Source organism: Euwallacea fornicatus, chromosome 9, assembly GCF_040115645.1.
Source record: "Euwallacea fornicatus isolate EFF26 chromosome 9, ASM4011564v1, whole genome shotgun sequence".
Lineage (NCBI taxonomy): Eukaryota > Metazoa > Arthropoda > Insecta > Coleoptera > Curculionidae > Euwallacea > Euwallacea fornicatus.
The window spans coordinates 5,391,054-5,407,940 of NC_089549.1; the positions used below are offsets into that span (position 1 = coordinate 5,391,054).

General features: G+C 37.2%; 4 protein-coding genes and 1 long non-coding RNA gene across 7 annotated transcripts in view; 1 reads left to right on the plus strand and 4 right to left on the minus strand.

The window, feature by feature from the left end:
* Nucleotides 1-11,312, minus strand: part of rho-7 (rhomboid family intramembrane serine protease rho-7) — a 26,893-nt gene extending 15,581 nt beyond the window's left edge. The window contains exon 1 of the mRNA XM_066285933.1: nt 11,300-11,312. The gene's annotated coding sequence lies outside the window, so the exon portion shown is untranslated. The remainder of the gene's footprint in view (nt 1-11,299) is intronic.
* Nucleotides 34-6,312, minus strand: LOC136341204 (uncharacterized). 3 transcript variants are annotated; one of them, XM_066285928.1, is made up of 11 exons: nt 5,999-6,312; nt 5,685-5,869; nt 4,989-5,175; nt 3,489-3,592; nt 3,173-3,352; nt 2,986-3,116; nt 2,693-2,933; nt 1,033-1,104; nt 899-983; nt 582-685; nt 34-346 (listed from the first exon to the last, which is right to left on the minus strand). In XM_066285928.1, exons 2-11 carry the CDS (start codon nt 5,746-5,748, stop codon nt 276-278), a joined length of 1,239 nt encoding a protein of 412 aa, XP_066142025.1. In that variant the 5' UTR covers nt 5,749-5,869; nt 5,999-6,312; the 3' UTR covers nt 34-275. The 3 variants fall into 3 exon arrangements, with proteins under 3 accessions (XP_066142025.1, XP_066142026.1, XP_066142027.1); XM_066285929.1 differs by having other exon boundaries at nt 5,685-5,924; nt 5,995-6,312; XM_066285930.1 differs by lacking the exon at nt 582-685 and having other exon boundaries at nt 5,999-6,208.
* Nucleotides 581-1,443, plus strand: LOC136341220 (uncharacterized). The gene is made up of 2 exons (XR_010732459.1): nt 581-818; nt 878-1,443. It is a non-coding gene; the product is annotated as an uncharacterized lncRNA (long non-coding RNA).
* Nucleotides 6,759-10,625, minus strand: LOC136341196 (membrane alanyl aminopeptidase-like). Its single transcript, XM_066285900.1, has 12 exons — nt 10,433-10,625; nt 10,176-10,377; nt 9,882-10,121; nt 9,611-9,831; nt 9,040-9,556; nt 8,810-8,984; nt 8,565-8,760; nt 8,249-8,519; nt 7,972-8,187; nt 7,596-7,916; nt 7,473-7,542; nt 6,759-7,419 (listed from the first exon to the last, which is right to left on the minus strand). The coding sequence occupies exons 1-12, from the start codon at nt 10,587-10,589 to the stop codon at nt 7,195-7,197; spliced, it is 2,811 nt and encodes a 936-aa protein (XP_066141997.1). The 5' UTR covers nt 10,590-10,625; the 3' UTR covers nt 6,759-7,194.
* A 114-nt stretch (nt 11,313-11,426) lies between the features above and the next one.
* On the minus strand, nt 11,427-15,953 carry LOC136341197 (aminopeptidase N-like). Its single transcript, XM_066285901.1, has 13 exons — nt 15,759-15,953; nt 15,497-15,707; nt 15,118-15,325; nt 14,758-15,063; nt 14,516-14,699; nt 14,088-14,326; nt 13,855-14,035; nt 13,611-13,803; nt 13,276-13,556; nt 13,042-13,226; nt 12,819-12,992; nt 12,617-12,763; nt 11,427-12,565 (listed from the first exon to the last, which is right to left on the minus strand). Exons 1-13 carry the CDS (start codon nt 15,933-15,935, stop codon nt 12,247-12,249), a joined length of 2,805 nt encoding a protein of 934 aa, XP_066141998.1. The 5' UTR covers nt 15,936-15,953; the 3' UTR covers nt 11,427-12,246.
* Between the last annotated feature and the right edge of the window lie 934 nt (nt 15,954-16,887).

Genomic DNA, 16,887 nt, shown 5'->3' on the forward strand with positions numbered 1-16,887 from the left:
CTAATATTGTCTGGAAACAACCAAACTACATAATTGTTTATTACACTTCAAATATATTAACTGTCAGTTGCAATAAATAAAAACATATTTTCCACATAGCAGTCATTTGCGTTACGAGCAGTACCATTTTTAATAAAATTAAACTATTGTCTTTCTTCAATACGATACTCCTCTTTAGCTTTAACCTAACAAGTAAGTAAAATACACTTTTGTATATGTTTTTAAACTCTCTTAATATAAGAATAGAACGTTCAAACACTTAGTAATAATTTACATTAAGGCCATTCTTCATTGCTGACTTCCAGTGAACGTTCCCAGTTCCTCGTCTGCAACTTCCACGACTTGCCTGGAAACAAAGGAAACATCGTTAATAAAATTTTAATATTTCAATTATTTATTAATCATAGTTTTGCCCCTTCACATGCACTAAACGTGTAATTAATCGCAATTAGTTGGTGCAATTAATGAATTAAATTAAGCAGCCTTTACAAAGATAACCAGCAACAATTTAAATTTAATTGATTATCTTTGCCAAAACTGGATTTATGAGGTGATAGCAATTTGCATTTTGTAGTGGGCACCTCTCAAGGAACAGTTATTATGGGTTTCCATGGAACCGTAATAAAGACGACCCTGTTGCCACTCACGATTACCAAAATTTGAAGGTCTCTGATGCCTAAACGAACTGAAAAACAAAAATTCCGTTAAAGCATGCTCATTGGGGAATAAGCTGTGCTACAATACTGTCATTAAAGGATTAAAACCACCAGATTATTACGAATAGAATTTCGTCTAAATAAGATGGGAAAGCCTTGAAGGTACAATCTTGTGTATAATTCTTGATACTTTACTGTGCATGAAAATATGATTTTTTTAGGGCTGAAATGGGTATACTTACTTCTTTCTGGCTCTGTAAATGTAGAAAACCACAACACCGTTTAGGGCGAAGAGGATCAACATGAGAAGGATGGGAGCTACTAATTCTGAAAATTTGAAAAGTTATAATCTTGAAATAAGAAAATTGTTTTTTACCTGAAGCCATTGATTCCGATATTCGCACTATGCTTTGGAGATTTATCACAGCCTCAGACACTTTTCCGGGCCCTGAAAATAAATGCGAACACTGAAAACTACACAAGTACGTGATGGTTCTTTTGCAGCGTTTTTTGAAATAATCGACAAACTAATTAAATATTGAACATTACTTTCTTAATGGAAAAAACAACAACAATTAAGATAAGAGAGGCATCCACATTTCATACTTTGCGTAAAAAAATGCTGATTTAGTTAATTTTACACTACACACCTACGTAAACATCGGCGCACTATGTTATGCTTTTTAAGTTATATTTGGCTAAATCACAACTTCCTTTATAGTTAAGAATTGATAAGGAATGGCGCAGATATACAGTGCTCTCTCCTTCAACTCTTATCGAAAAATAAGTGATTATAATTGGTTGTGGGTCGAACAAAGCCACAGTTCAATTGCCGACAGTTATTTATATTTAAATGCCATTAAAGTTAACTGGAAGATGTTCTCGTATTTGAGCTATTTTAAGTTCTCGGCTCTGATTGTATCAAATTTTTACATCGCGTGTTCCACGTAGAAGAAGTGATAAAATAGTGTCAGATCTAAACTTACCCTATGGGTTTTCTGATGAGGACCTAGATAATCAATATTTTCTGCTTAGTGCATGAAATATCTCTTTATATCAGTAAATTAGCGTGTTTTCAATAATACAATGTGTGGCAAGCACCGGGTACGAAAGTATGACTAAGAGAGCGTAACAAATTGCTTTTCAAATGATTTTATTGACCGAATTGAATTTGGCCGAGGGTCAACAAACTTAACTTGAAGAATTCCTGTCATAAATGTAGGATATCGCAACAATGTATGGTTGCTGGTACCTATGATTACTTATTAAGGGCGTTTCCGATGTTTTAGACAGGGTCGCATTTAAGTAGGGTTTCAAAATGATCGATAACTTACGTAAATACTGATGACGTAGTTGATCTACTGCTATCTAAGCACTTTTGTGCTCACACACAAGTGATAGACAATTGAACAATATCTGGGCAGATGTGAATTCGACCTTGGTCTTGCATATGAATAGCGTTTATTTAAATTACCTATTCTTATATGCTTCTGATTTAATTAAATCTGGTTCTTGCAGTTTGTAATTAATCACGAAGGTCAATATGTCATATCTCTTGTAGCGTAACATAGATTTACGAATAATGTACTTTAGCAACTAATTCCTATCTGAGAGTCATTAGACAAACTTACAAAATAATTTCATTCACCATAGTGTCCATATTTTTCATTCAATAACCATTTATTTGGATGGAATTTAATTTCAACATACTGTTTTTGTAAATGAGTCCCGTAATACTCTTCTTATAATATTGAACCAGTAATATTTCCTTGTAGCCCACAAAGATTAGCAAAAATATAATTCTGACTTTTATAAGTTACCATTAGAATTTACATTAATTTGCATTCACCATATTATCAATAACTTCGAATTATTATCTTTATATTAGGTGGAACTAACTTTCCAATACATCTTTAAATCTGGTCATCTCAAGAGAACATCGTAGATGCAATATCTAAACTACATAGAACAAATACTACAAAAAAGACTTTTTAAGTTCAGTTTTAGTATCCTAAGAGCTAATTATAAATACATACATTCACAATCCCGCAAAGGAGTAGATACATTCCATGAAGCAGCAAAGCAACTAATTGACCGTGCTTCGGTCTGAGTGTCTGGAAACACATAGCCCCTCCTGCAGGAGTATGTAGCTATTGTATCATTGTAAGACACCAAGTAGGCGTTTTTGGGGGGAGACACCAAGGAACACCCTTCAGTCGAATAATAAATAAGAACTCCTCTTCTGGGATTAATCAATTGTCTAGATGAAAGTACTAACTGCAAACAAAATTTAGAATCGCTCTGGAATAGTTCAAAATATCCTTCGGACCTTCACAACTTCACTAGCAGACACCACTTCAATTGGAGGATGCTCCTGAGTGCAAGTAGAATAAATTGCTTGGTCGCTGTCAACAACCTCCAAGAAATCTCTACATTCCTCTTGAGCTAGCACTTTAGTGTCTGTAATAATATTCTCGTATAACTTAAATAAGTCTTAGTAGAGGCTTGAAACCCACCGAAAAGAGCAACATCCAAGATTCTCAATCTGATTTTCTGGTAAGGCGGAGCTGTGATTTTCCAGACGCATTTTTTCTGCCCGGCGTATAGTCGCGGATAACCTGGATTGTGAATAAATCCAGAGGACGAGGAGTTGTTCAGGTGTATATCGGTGTTACAATAAGGGTGGACTTTATCCTCTAAAAATTATTATATTAATATTACACCACCCAAACAACATCATTGTTTCAGGTGAAACAAGAGGCTCTACGCAATTAGTCCTTTCAGAAGGTGAACTCGTTGAGGAGTCTATTACGCCTCTTTTTAGGTATTTACCGGTTGCACAGGCGTATTTTATAGTGACATTTCCAGGTCCAAATGCTTCGCTTCCAGGACTGTCCTCAGTTAAAATAAAACTGCAGTGACTTAGGCCGGAACATCTGCAGGAAAGAAGTAACAGAAACTTGTTAATTCGAAGATAATAAATTAGGTATATGGAAAAGTGTTATTTTTTCTCTTTCAGTTAATTTTATGCTGAAATCTGTAATTACTAATATTTATGAGTTATTCAAATTTAAGTGAAGTAGCATCAGGAAAATATCGGAAAATTGAAAAAAATTGGGAGGGTTTTCAGCCCTAAATGAAGCATGTAGAGGGTGTGATTCCGTTTTTTAATGCATTTTAATGAAATTAAAAAAAAAATGTATAATCTAGAATATTTCGATGGAAATATCTAGATTTATCTGGATTTTGTATAATCTAATAATTTTTCCGAGAAAAATCGACTTTTCTTTAAAAAATATCGAAATGTTGGTTTTTCCAGCTGCTGCTTCTAAACGCAAATTTTTGTAATGCATATGTAATTTAGTGAAATGTAGGATATTTCTACAGATCCAGATTTTGATGTGAAGAAATCCGAATCATATTTCATATACATCGAGAAAATTCGGAAAAACCTGGAAAACTGTTAGTCCAGATGTGTTGCCTTGTAACTCAAGTACTTTTAGAGTACCGGAGTATTAGAGAGATAGAAATTTCAGCAGAGTATTACAAAATGGTCCTACGTGTATACTTTAAATGGCTTTGTTGTTTTGTTGATATGATTTTGAAGTGAGATAGAAGAAGTCAGGTGAAAGTGCGCTTTTCCGATCTTGAAATTTATGTTTTCGACCGTTTGAAAGATGCTTCTTTCTGGCTAATGATTAGAACTAAAGTTTTTATGGTGGAGGAAGCTATGTATAAAGCATTTTAACAAATTTGACAGAAAATCTATATCCCAAAATTGTGAAATGGCCCATAAAATCCCTGATTATATCCGCAAGGGATCCCGAAAGGAAAATGTGTCACCCTCTTTTGTGGGCCTACGCGTGCACTTTCTACCCCGAAAATGCAGATTAAGCGTCACCCCCGCAAGCTCTTTCACCCTGACCTATTGTTGTCACTCAGTTAGCACATTGACACGATTTGGGAATTCCAGCTTCTATACACATTTCATTGAAAAGTTTCGGATACCAAGTTGGGAATTGTACAAAGATGAATTGGCTTTTTTGTTTGTTGGGTTATAGCGAGGGGTGCAACTTAATACAAAACTGCCCAAGCTAATTAAAATGCACCTTTTTTGGTGGGTGTTTTCAGGCTTCAGATTTGAGCCCAGATAAGAATGAATAAATAGAAAAACAAGCGTCTGCTCCTAGTTGTAATTAAAAGGCCATGTGGCTGTGGTTCTTTTGAAGATAAAACAGGGTTAAAGCTGCGAAGTGTTTTTCGCCTTCAATCTAATCAATACAGAAAAGAAACACTTTTCTTATTGGGCTTCAACTAAGCTTCTCACATTACCTCTTGTTCAGAGAGTCTCGGGGATGATCAGGGGGGAAAGGCCTCATCGTTCGATTTCTCATAAGCCCAGTGTCGTATACTGAGCTTTTAGCCTGAAAATCCACATCCAGGATGGCGATAACGGAGTCCAATTCGCGACAGGTCAGCATCAATTGACAAGACTCACAGCCTCTCACTATCACCTTTTCTATAGAGAGAGGTAAAGACGTGAGGTTATTCTTAAAACAAACATAATGTCGGGGTTGGGTTAACAATACAAATTCCCTGACAATGGGAGAAATAATTCGAAGGGAACTTTCTTGGTTGTAAAGGAATTAGTGAAGCCCCAGGCAACTACTTCCTGGCCTATTGATATCAGAGGAAGTAGATCAATGGGGAATTATAAAACTGTTGTATTCTTACAATGCAATTGCCCGCAGATAAAACCCCATTATTTTTATCTAGTGACATATTATTGTTTACCCAAATGGTCTTATTGAACAAAATTTATTACAGCTAAGATCTTGGTTCTCACTGATAGTCTAAATATACAGCCATACTGCCAAGTGATTTATAAGACACTTTGCCAGATAAAAGAAACATTTGTGGTCCACATTTTTACTGTTTTCTTAACTTGATAGATGCGGCCTATATTTAAACTTCTTGGCAACATCAGCAGGAAGACATTACAAGCTATTAGGCGGTCACAATACTCACCAATATATCCTGCAAAGGTATGGTGCATGTATATGATCAATGCTACGAACAAGGGTCGGATCATCTCAAGTCTCTTCCTGCAAAATTCCTCCTTCTACTCCTCTTTTTCTGAAACATCACTGACACCATTCCAGTCGCGAACTGGCACAATCAGCATTTAAGTGTTCGTATTTTATGGGGTATTCCTGCAAATGTGCGTAGTTTGTATACATATATTCCTACGTTGAGGTTTGTTTTCCTCTGTGTGGGATAAAAGTGCAGGCGTTTGTTGAGTTAGAAAGCGACAAGGTTAAAAACTCCGAATTAATACCTACGTAATCCAACCAGGCACTTCGATCAATCGCACAGAAGCCGTTCATCGATAAAAAAAGCCTATAAAGGCCTTAGATACGAAACCGCAAGTTACGTTTGATTGAATGTTTCGTGTCTATATCACAGATTCTATAAACTGAAACGTTCTTGTGACGCGCGCCGTGTAGAGAGAGACGCGACTCCAAATCCCCGCCACAAGTTTTCCACCCTCGCAAAACCGCCCCCTGAAGGCCGGTGGGGCTGATCTCGCAGATTTGGCGCACTAGATAGGGTCCAGACCGGGAGATACAATTCAATTAACGTGCCAGCGGGGGACGGGACGTTTTATGACTCATTTCAATACTAATATCAATAATGTGGGAGTCCGAAGACCAAAAATTTGGATAGAGGAAATCCGCCGTCAAAAATAAGAGCAAATCTGAAGTTGATCAGTAAAAATAAAAAGTGTGGAAAATACGTAGAAAATTTGTTTGCAATGATTAATTAATTATTTTCTATATTGGTTTTATATGACGCTTTCAGTTTGAATTTTAAATAAAAGTGATCTGAGCAGGAAAGCGCAAATCAACATTGTTTCTTTCACCAAATTGGCCAGAATTTTTCTATTCGTCAGTAGCGTCCTTGTTTACAAAATGGTATCATAATAATTATGTGTTTCTAGACCAGTAGTACTATTAAAGAAAATCTATATACATTGTACCTGTTTTTTTAGAATTTTCGTTTTTATTTAACTTTTTATATTAGCAAAAATAGCAAATATAATTGAATGGGAAGAATGCATTAAACTTTATTTGCTGTAATTATTGATAGATTATAAACCTAAATATTAATCTAATTAAGATTTATCCATTTAAAAGTCTGTTCGATAGCTTTATTTATGGTTTTTTTTTTATTTTTCAGCATTATATCCTTTTGTCTTAATAATTAACTATTAAAACAATTCAAAATTCCCTCAAACGAAGAAACATTGAAAATGGTTTACGAACTTTTTCACAAATTTAGCTAGCTACCATCATTATGTTTGAGCGAACGCCATTTAGCACAGAGTCGCGCAATTTGAAAATCAGTTTTTTTTATGTAATTTGCCTAACAAAACGTATTGAAGTTTCAATTGCCAGTATATGTGAGTGTAAACCATAAAAATTCTAACAAACTTTCATAACAAACAGCAAAATCTATTTACATTATCAACATTGAACTAAAATAACCATTTTTGCACAAGCAAAAATGCTGCAACAATGGCAAAGGACGATTTGGAAATTTTTGTGCCTCCATTTTCGCGTTCATACTCTTCTAAAAATGTTCTCACATCCTCCTTCAGAGTTTTCGCTTTTTTAATGTTAGTAATAGCTGAATTTTTAGCGTCCTCTACTATAGTCTTATGAGCGTCTGATATTATTTCGATGTTGGCCAAGTCATCCAACTACAATAAGAAAATCAGCAGTGTGGATAAAGTTGCAAGTATAGAAAAAATACCTTCTCGAGCTGATCCTCATCGTATATGTAGCTGGCAATAGTTGAGATCAAAGATCCAACACTGGCATACCTAAAAAAAAACCTTTGGTGCAACCAAAGTCTCAGATAGTACCAATAGCTTACGTATCATTGAGCTTGGCATAATTCTCAGTAATATACTCCAACGCTGCATTAGTACCGTTCTTACTGCTGGTATAAACATACGACCAAACAGTGGTGAAGTCCTGAACTCTTATTCCTGCAGCTTCATCAATAGTCTGTCCCAGCAACTGCTTTAGCAGGGTAATATCCTGAGTGCACCCTAAACCCAGATAAATGGTGAGTATTTCAGTTGACAGGTCAGTTTCAGTGTATTTTTTCCACAAAAACTGATAATCTCCATTTATATCGTCACTATAGCGCAGGGCGTTGCAGTATACTGTGGTTTTCAAATCTTTCGGGACTCTGCGGAACAAATTTAATGCAATTTTGTAGGGTGAAGGAGTGTTATATTTCTTACTTGGTGCCTTTTTCACGATATTCTGCAAAAATCTTCTTGGCATTGTTGATACAAGTTTTCTCGCCATATTGGCAAACTTTTGAGAGAATCAAAGCTTGTTTCATGCTATAAACTTGGTTGTTGGGGTCTAAAGTCTCAAAGGGCACAGTACTATACACTTCTTTCATTAAATTTAGCATGAACGATGTGAATAATTTCCCCTCATCAGAGTCATATCTATGTATATGATAAATTTCATAGATGCTTATTATCTATTGGTAATGCAAGAATGATTTACCCAATATGCGTCAACAGATCATTGTTCCCAATAATTGTAGCATACCAAGGAAAATAATCCACCTCGTGATGGAGATAGGTCAAGACTTTGAAAACCTTCCGGAAATTCCATTTCTCAGGAGCGTACCCTCCAGTGCGTCCAGCCTTAGCAAAATTATAAGCGTCACTGATAATTTGGGCTCTATTGAGGACATCTATGACGAGGTGGTTGGAATGCAATTGAGAGATGATGTTGTTCCTGAGGGTATCGTCATAGTCCACCCTGTAATAACCTTTCAAGGAGGTTTGATGGGTCTTAAAATGTTCTTTTTTTATACCTGACTGTCTGTTATTTAAAATAATCCAACTGCTGTTGTTTAAACCTTCCTTTAATATCACACTTTCTTCCTTGGGGGTTAACCACGTTTTAACTGTGGTATTGGAGAACTTGCTGGTATCGTTGGATAAAGTGTAGGTTATAGGGACGTAGTATGTCCTCTCTGAATTTTGTTCAGATGAAAATAGGAATCTCTCCTGAAACTGTCTATTAATACCAGATAAAGGCATTTGCGCCATTAAACACCTGAGTTAAGACTATGTCATTCCTATCAACGCTAACTTTAACTACTGGATGTCCGTTATATTCCACCCAGTTCTCTAGAACTGTTTCCAAAGTGGTTGCGGCTGGTAGGTTGGAAATAGGGACAAATTTTGCTAAGGAGGTCCAGAGATCTTGGGGTTCAGTTCCTGTCAGTTGGCTATTTTAAGGGGTATTAATATATGTAATCCGAAGATTTGTATCTTGTAATTTACTTGAGGGACAAATAATCTCTGAGGCCATAGACGAAGTTGCTAGAGCCCATAATGTTGGTCTCAATCATCCTAAAAATGGAGGCTCCCTTGTTATAGCTGATGGTGCCAAATTTAGCAGAAACTTCCGTTGAATTTGCACACTTTGAAGTTAATTGTTGAGCGTTCGCAGTAGAGTCAGCGAGCAAAGCTGTGTGAACTTGTTCTACTACGAAGTGTTTCTCCAGCTGCCAGTCAACGAATTGTTGCGTCACAGCAGAAGCAAAGTACTGGTAAAATCGCGCGAAGCCCTCGTTTAAAAATGTATAATCCCACCATTTGCAGGTGACCAAATTCCCGAACCACATATGGGTGAACTCATGGGCCACCACCAAAGCCAAGTTTTTCTTATAGATTGCTGATGTGTCTTCTTCATTGTAGAGGATGCCTCTTTCCCTATATGTGACCAATCCCCAATTCTCCATAGCACCAGCTGAGAAGTCAGGAATTGCTACCTGGTCCATTTTAGGCATATATTCCCCTGCACCAAGTTTAGTTCAAGAAGGTAACACGAAGCATGAAATATTTGTATTACCAAACTTAATTCCGGTCATACTCTCCAAGCTGCGCAGCAACGGAGGCCCGATTTCCACTGCAAATTTCCTCTCTTCCACCTCTTCAACCCTCGAGCATACTCTGTGAGGCACCCCACTCGCAATGCTATCCCCTTCAGTACAGGTAAACTCTGATATAATAAAAGCTATAAGGTATGTGGACATAGTAGTGGTTTCTTTATAGGTAGACTTAATGTAGCCCCTAAAACCGCCCTATTGTTATCCTCTATAGTTTTGAAAAAAATTGCATACCCGTCAACTGTAATCATAGATTTAGTGTTAGTGTTGCTTAAAGCTGTTAATCCCTCAGGGTAGGTGAGGCTGATGACGAAAATGGCTTTATACTGCGGTTCGTCCAGACATGGAAACGCATGCCTGGCCGAGGTGGGCTGAAATTGGGTGGTCACTAAATAAGCGGTGGTACCATTTTTTCGCTTGTAGGTACTGGTGTAGAAGCCCCTCATGGCTGTAGACTCAAAAGTGGCGTGATAGCTATATTAAACGGTTGTTAAGATGTATCTCTCATCAACCTTTAGAACTACTAACATGATGTTTAAATTATAGGAGAATCCAGGGGTTAAATTGGTGGATGTGTTTAGCGTAAAAAATTCTGTAACTAAATTGTAATCGCCAGTGACTGGTATATCTCCATCTTCACCGACTAAAGTGTAGTTAGTGACGTTGACCCTGTGATGCAGTTTGATCTGCGAAGTGGTCTCAGTCACTGTAAAGGTCATAGTAACCTCCCCTTGAAATAAATTAACAAATCTTGATAACTTTTCGTTAAGTCTTTAAATGATTACCTTCAAATGTGGTGTTGTCCCCCGTGAATACCTCATGAGGGATGAACAAATTCACCACATATCTAGAGGGTGAAACTGTCTTTGGTAGTCTATAATCTTGGGAATATGCTAAAGAGACACTAATAAAAATCAGCAGCAAGTGCCGAGATACCCCCATGTTTATAATGGTAGGTAGGTACCACTCAATATAAGATGTAAGCATACAGTTAGCGAATTAATTTATAACTTGGTCTATATTTATCTTATCTGGACATGATACCATAAAAATCTCTCTTATTTAATTCCGCGTAATTCTTCTGCAATGATTGTAATAAGGGCCTTCAGTTTTAAGTTTAAATTTTGATAAGATTAGCGTAATGGCGCAAATAAGGCATCATAAAGGTCTTTTATAAGCATATTGCCTAATTTTAGAGTGGTTCTCAGAGGTTAAAGCAATGCATTATAGGGTATAAGTTATTGGATTGAGATTACTCGGAAATTCCTAGATATTTAGGAAGTATATAAGTCTTTTTACTTATCCATAAGGCATATATCTGATTTATTATTTTACAGCTGAAATTTCTAGCAATGAGATTTGCGAGAGACTCTTTTATTTCAGGTTTATAATCCTGATATGTAGCCAGTAGAAATGTATGCATTCTCAAATTTCACGCATTTAATACTTAATGACTTATGCCTAGTTGATCTACGCCACATTATCAAGAAATTGATTTAGTTCGTACAGCCCCTTGTCAGATAGCAGAAGTGTGACATCGTGTGTGTCAGCTAAAAGCGTATAAGTTATTGAGTAACACAGTTGAAATTGCACTGGACTTCTTGGTTATTTGGGACCTAAATAAACATGTTTGTACTTATGTAATGCGAGTATATGATTTATTTTCAATCTGAAATTTCATGCAATAAGATTTGAAACTTGATTGATTTTTTAGTTTTTTACTTCGGTTTTATAACCTTAATATATATGTAGTCAATAAAGATATACTGACTATCGGATTCTACGTAATGAATACATAATTTCTTATAAAAAATCTTCCTCTCCAAATTGTCAAGAAACTAAATTGCTTTGTACAACCCTTTACCAGATGGCGCTAGCTCTACATCAAGAAAACCTTCTCGGTAGGGGGAGAACCGTAAATATAGGGTGTCGATTAAGCCATTTGCATTTACCGTGAAACATATGGCAATTAAATAACAATTGATGAATTTATTTAAACTATGCCTCTAAAACTTTAGCGCTGGCGGGTGTGTTTTTTAATAGTCTCCATATATTTAGTAAACACTGTCAGAGTTCTTTAATTTACGTTTTTCTTTAAATCTTTAATATAAACCTTACTCTTTAAGCTCTAAAAGAATACGTAAATCTGCAATGAATAGGATTATGTTAGAATTAACGTTTAGATTCATAATCTGTAAATTATTGGCCTACATTTTTAACTCACTTGTAAGTGAATTGATGCTTATTATTACTAGAATTTTGCCTCATAGATTCCACATTTCCCTCGTACCAATTATCTGTTGAAAATTCTAGAACCAGGCGGAAAATACAATGATTTAATTCCCCAATAAAACTCATATGAATTTATCAGCTTCATCAATCAAATCTTACATATTAATGCGGTAATAAAACTCGCCAGGTATAGATACTTTCGTAATAATTTATGAATTTATTTATATGTGAATCTAGACGCCTAAATACGAGATAAAGAGGATTAGAAAGAGGAAACGTGACTTGCCAGAATCATGCTGCTATAAATTGGGCTTCCATGGTCTTTCAAAGCAACGTGACGCAGCATTAATTAAAACTTGCAACAACCTTAACAAATATGTAATAAAACCATTATTAGACTCGTGACAACAGCTCCTATCGTGGACGCTCCATGCCCTTGAGGAACACTGCTATTATCCTCATCCTCATGAACGCCCAAATATTCCAGTATTGACTCTTTGTACAGGTTTACAAGTTCCTGATTGGCGTTAGCGGTTTCTAAAGCGCTCTTAATTGAAGTTACGAGCTTCTCATTGAGACCTTCAGTTGCCAGAAAGGCCTCCACTTTCTCGAGTTGAGATCCTTGAGTGAGATATGAAGCCACTTCTGAGAAGATGTTGCCAGCATCTAGGCCATTCTCCGAAAATCTTCAATTTAAGTTGTTTTATTGCCGAAATTACTAGATGATTTTCACTCACATTTTCAGAATTGCTTCATAGTTCTCCAGGAAATAATCCAGGGCGGTATTAACTCCCTCTTCGTTTCCTGAAAAAATCGTCGAGAAAATCGATATGAAACTCTCGGGTAGAAGCACATCATCAGACTCCAAGATCTTCCCCAGAAATCTGTGAATTCAAGAAATAAACGTAAAACTAGAACCTCACTAGAGCCTTCTCTTACAGCCTCAAAATCTCTGCATCCTTAGTGCACCCCAATGCACTCCAAATATACGAAGAATCACTAGAAACAGACAGATTCTGGTATTGAGAGTAGAGAAATTCCCAATCAGTGAGGGCATCATCACTGTATCTGAGGGCGTTGCAGTAAACTATCGACCGCACGTTGAGGTTGGGCCTAAAACAACCAGTTTCAGGACAACTTTACGCCTCATGGTTTACTGTACCTTTTAAACGTAGTTTTATATGCAGCAAATGCATCTTTGGCTTGTGAGATACAGGCCTCATTTCCATATTTACACGCATAGTTATCAATGAGGACTTGCTTTAGGGTATACACGTGATTGTCCTCATCTATCTCGTCCAAAGGCACTGAGGCGGCTACCGCTTTTATCAATCTCAGAAAATGGCTCTAAAACTCTGAACTGAACCTTTGAAGTATTTTTTTTTATTGAGCTTACTGCGAGGGCTGCTCCAAGGGTTGTAGTGCTCCCAGTTTTTTGGAGTAAATAGTTGAAGAGGGTGACCGCAGGGTACCAGCTAATGTAACTGACATCGTGTTCTAGGAATTCTACGATCTGCAAGACCTCTCCAAAGGTAAGTAATCCAGCTCTGGCCAGCATATGCGCGTCATCGACCATTTGAGCTCTGTTGACCTCGTGAATTCCAGAAAAGTTGGACTGTTTCAAGGCAGATGCCAGGTTTTGCCATAAAGTTTGGTCATAGTTGACGTGGTAGAAGCCTTATTTGGTAGTCCACTGATTGCAGTTGTACGGTTTATAATTCAGTTACTTACCAGTCTGTTGGTTATTAACCACAATCCAGTCATTATCCTCAGTAAAATTTGATATAACTAGGTCCTTAATGGGGGTTACCCAACCTCTGGGAGTGGTGTCCTGGTTGTTGTCATTGGAGCTGGATATGGTGTAGCTGACTGGAACGTACCATTTGGTTTCTTCAGTTTCAGCTCCTTCGTACAAAAACCTTTGCTGCAAAACAGCATATGAACTTTAAGAACTCAGAGAAAAGCATGCAACAACCTGGGAAATAATCAGATCACCATTAGTTAATGAGACATTCAACACTGGGTATCCTCCCTTGTTAATCCAGCTATCAACAACTTCACTCAAAGTTACATTTTTAGGTAGGGATAGATCCTCGTTTTCCAAAACAGCCTCCAAGGCATCCCATAAATCCTGAGGCTCTACTGGCTCATAAGAGCTGTGAAAGCATGTTAGAATGAACATGTTAGAATTAGTCTTATATGACCCACTTATTAGCTATATATTTCCGAATTCCCAGCTTGAAAGTATCTCTGCCCACTATATGCTCGATCATCCTCAGTACGCTTGCGCCCTTGCTGTAGGAGTAACTACCAAAAGTATCACTGGCCTCTGATTGAGTTGAGGCGTTGGTTCTCAATGCTGGCACGTTCAAGTATCCATCGGTTACCAGCATGGTTTGCACAATTTTCACTACGAATTGCATCTCCATTTCATAGCTGGGGAGAATCTAAAAGAAAAAAACTTGGCTAATACTCCTCTGGATTTCAAATGACTGCTTCAGCAAAATAATTCTCAAAAATAAGAACCCAATTTCCATGATGGAAGTACTGACCTTAACGAACCTGAGCTTAAACTCTCATACAATAAGCAGTGGTGTAACACAACTGAATTGAAAAAATATGTCTCCTGAACTTACATCATCCACAATGTAATACTGGAACAACCTAGCAAATCCTTCATTCAAAAAAGTCTCGGACCACCATTTGCAAGTGATCAAATTTCCAAACCATTGATGGGTTAGCTCATGGGCAATAATTTCGGCAATGCTTTGTTTCTGAGCTACAGTTTGCACTGCGTTGTCATAGAGCAGAACCGACTCACTAAATCGCCCCTTACACATATAAAATCCTCCTTCAAATTAATCAGCTACATCCTCACCCATAGATCACCAACCCCCAATTCTCCATCGCTCCAGATTTTCCAGGAACAGCCATCTGATCCAGCTTGGAGAGCGACTGAGTGTAGTTGATTCCAGTATATTGGTTGTGGAAGTTGACCACATCAGCAGTGAGGCTCAATGCCCAACGCCTCTTCTCTTCTGCGTCCACTCTAGAGCACACTCGAAGTTTATACTCAGAGGACCCTTCTAGATCCCCCTCAGTGCAGGTGTATGTGGAAATGGTGAATGCGACCAGGTAAGCCGACATTCTGGGGGTAACATCGAATTCAGTCCTCACAAGCCCGCTAAAAGGGTTTTGTGGTTAGTGTGGAGTCGAGGTTCTAAATTAAGGTTCTCACTTCTCGAGAGTGGAATTTAAAGTAGAAGGAGTGTTGGTCCAGGCATTTAAACCTTCTGGATAGGTTAATCTGTAAGCGAATGTCGATTTATAGGTAGGTTCATCGAAGCATGGAAACGCGTTTCTGGCATTAGTGGACTGGAATTGGGTGGTAGCTATATACTGGGTTTCTCCATTATGGTCTTTATAGGAAACCTTGTAGAAACCACCTAAAATATTTTCTATTACGAAACCGACATGTGATTGGGGATTTGCTGGATATATTTAATTTTGCAGCTTAATAAGGATTTATCCCAAAGTCGAGTCGATGATAAGATTTATGATTTGTGATTCAGAACAACAGGATTATTCATTATTCTTAAACCAAATTCATCACTTACCACCCTCCAGAAGCTGCGCATTAAAGGTTATATGCAGGGTGTAGTTTTCCTCTACCAGTAAATTATCAAAGAAGGTCAAAGTCAAAATATCTGTGGTGGTGTTCACGAAGTACTGCTCTTTTGGTAACTCATCATTATCGTCCAACTGAATCGTCAACAGCTCAATGTTGCTGCTAGCGTGCAGCTTCACTTCGTTGGTTTCTACTGTGAGCTAATAGAAGAAATCGTCATAAAATCCTCAAAACTATTTTTGTTACTATACCTGGAATTGAATAGCCACAGATCCAGAATAATCACTAGAATTCTCGGTGAAAGATTCTGCTGGCACTACCAAATCAATATCTTGATGTATGACATTGTAATTTGGGGGTAAACGATAGGGGTCCTCTTGTGTTGCTACAATGCCTAATAGGCTCAGAATCACTAGAATTCCTAGCATTTTAGCATTGGCAACGGTCACAGAATCGATAGTCTTACAGAATGTTAAGAATTTTATAGTCAAATTGCATGTGATCTCGTTTATCTAATCAATTTGAAACCTATGATTTTCGGTTCTGAAGTGATTTAATTTTGATGCAGGTTTATCATGAAGAACAGACATCCCGAATTAGTTAATATTTTCACTTGATATGTAATGTTGAGATTTTGAATCGATTTTTGCAGTCTGGAATAATTCTGAAATTAAACGAGCAGAAAGACGCTTGGGGTGGGAGTAGGGTTGGAATGAAAGGTAACTAGCATCTCCTACAAGGAATTACCAAAAAAGGGATTCTAGAACATAGTTGGTGAAATTTTTTCGTTGTCGACATATACAACGTGTCAATTGTTTTCAACAGCTGCGATAGAAATTTCACTTTTGGTACCACCTTTGAATTCAACATTAAGTTTAAATTTAAATTTAAGAAACTGATCTAGAACGTAAATCGGTGGAGTTGAGTCGGCAAATTTCCAAAAATTATTCTGCCCTTCTCCATCTACCTGAGCAACTTAGCTCGGGAAATCTTTTTTAGTTTCTGAGATACAACGTCACTTTTCTAATGATTTGTTTGGTTTTAAAATTATATTTAAAATAAAAGATATCTCAAACTGTTTTGCAGAACCTCAACTGGAGCAAGCCAAGGGCCCTTTTTTACTGTCATTGGTACCATCCAGGAATAATTGTCGTATTATTGTGTGACGCGCTAATCAACTTATTAAATGGGGTGGTCATAAGGGAGCAGCGTAAGGTGGCCGCTGTGACGCAAATGGGACGTTGAGATGTCCATCTAATTGCTGTTTTCCCCGAATTTTGACCCTCGACATCTCTGAATTTTAGGTTCAAATTGCCTCGAAGGACACCTTAAAATAATGGTCTGGATCAGCTACATAAGGTTATCACACAAATTGCATTG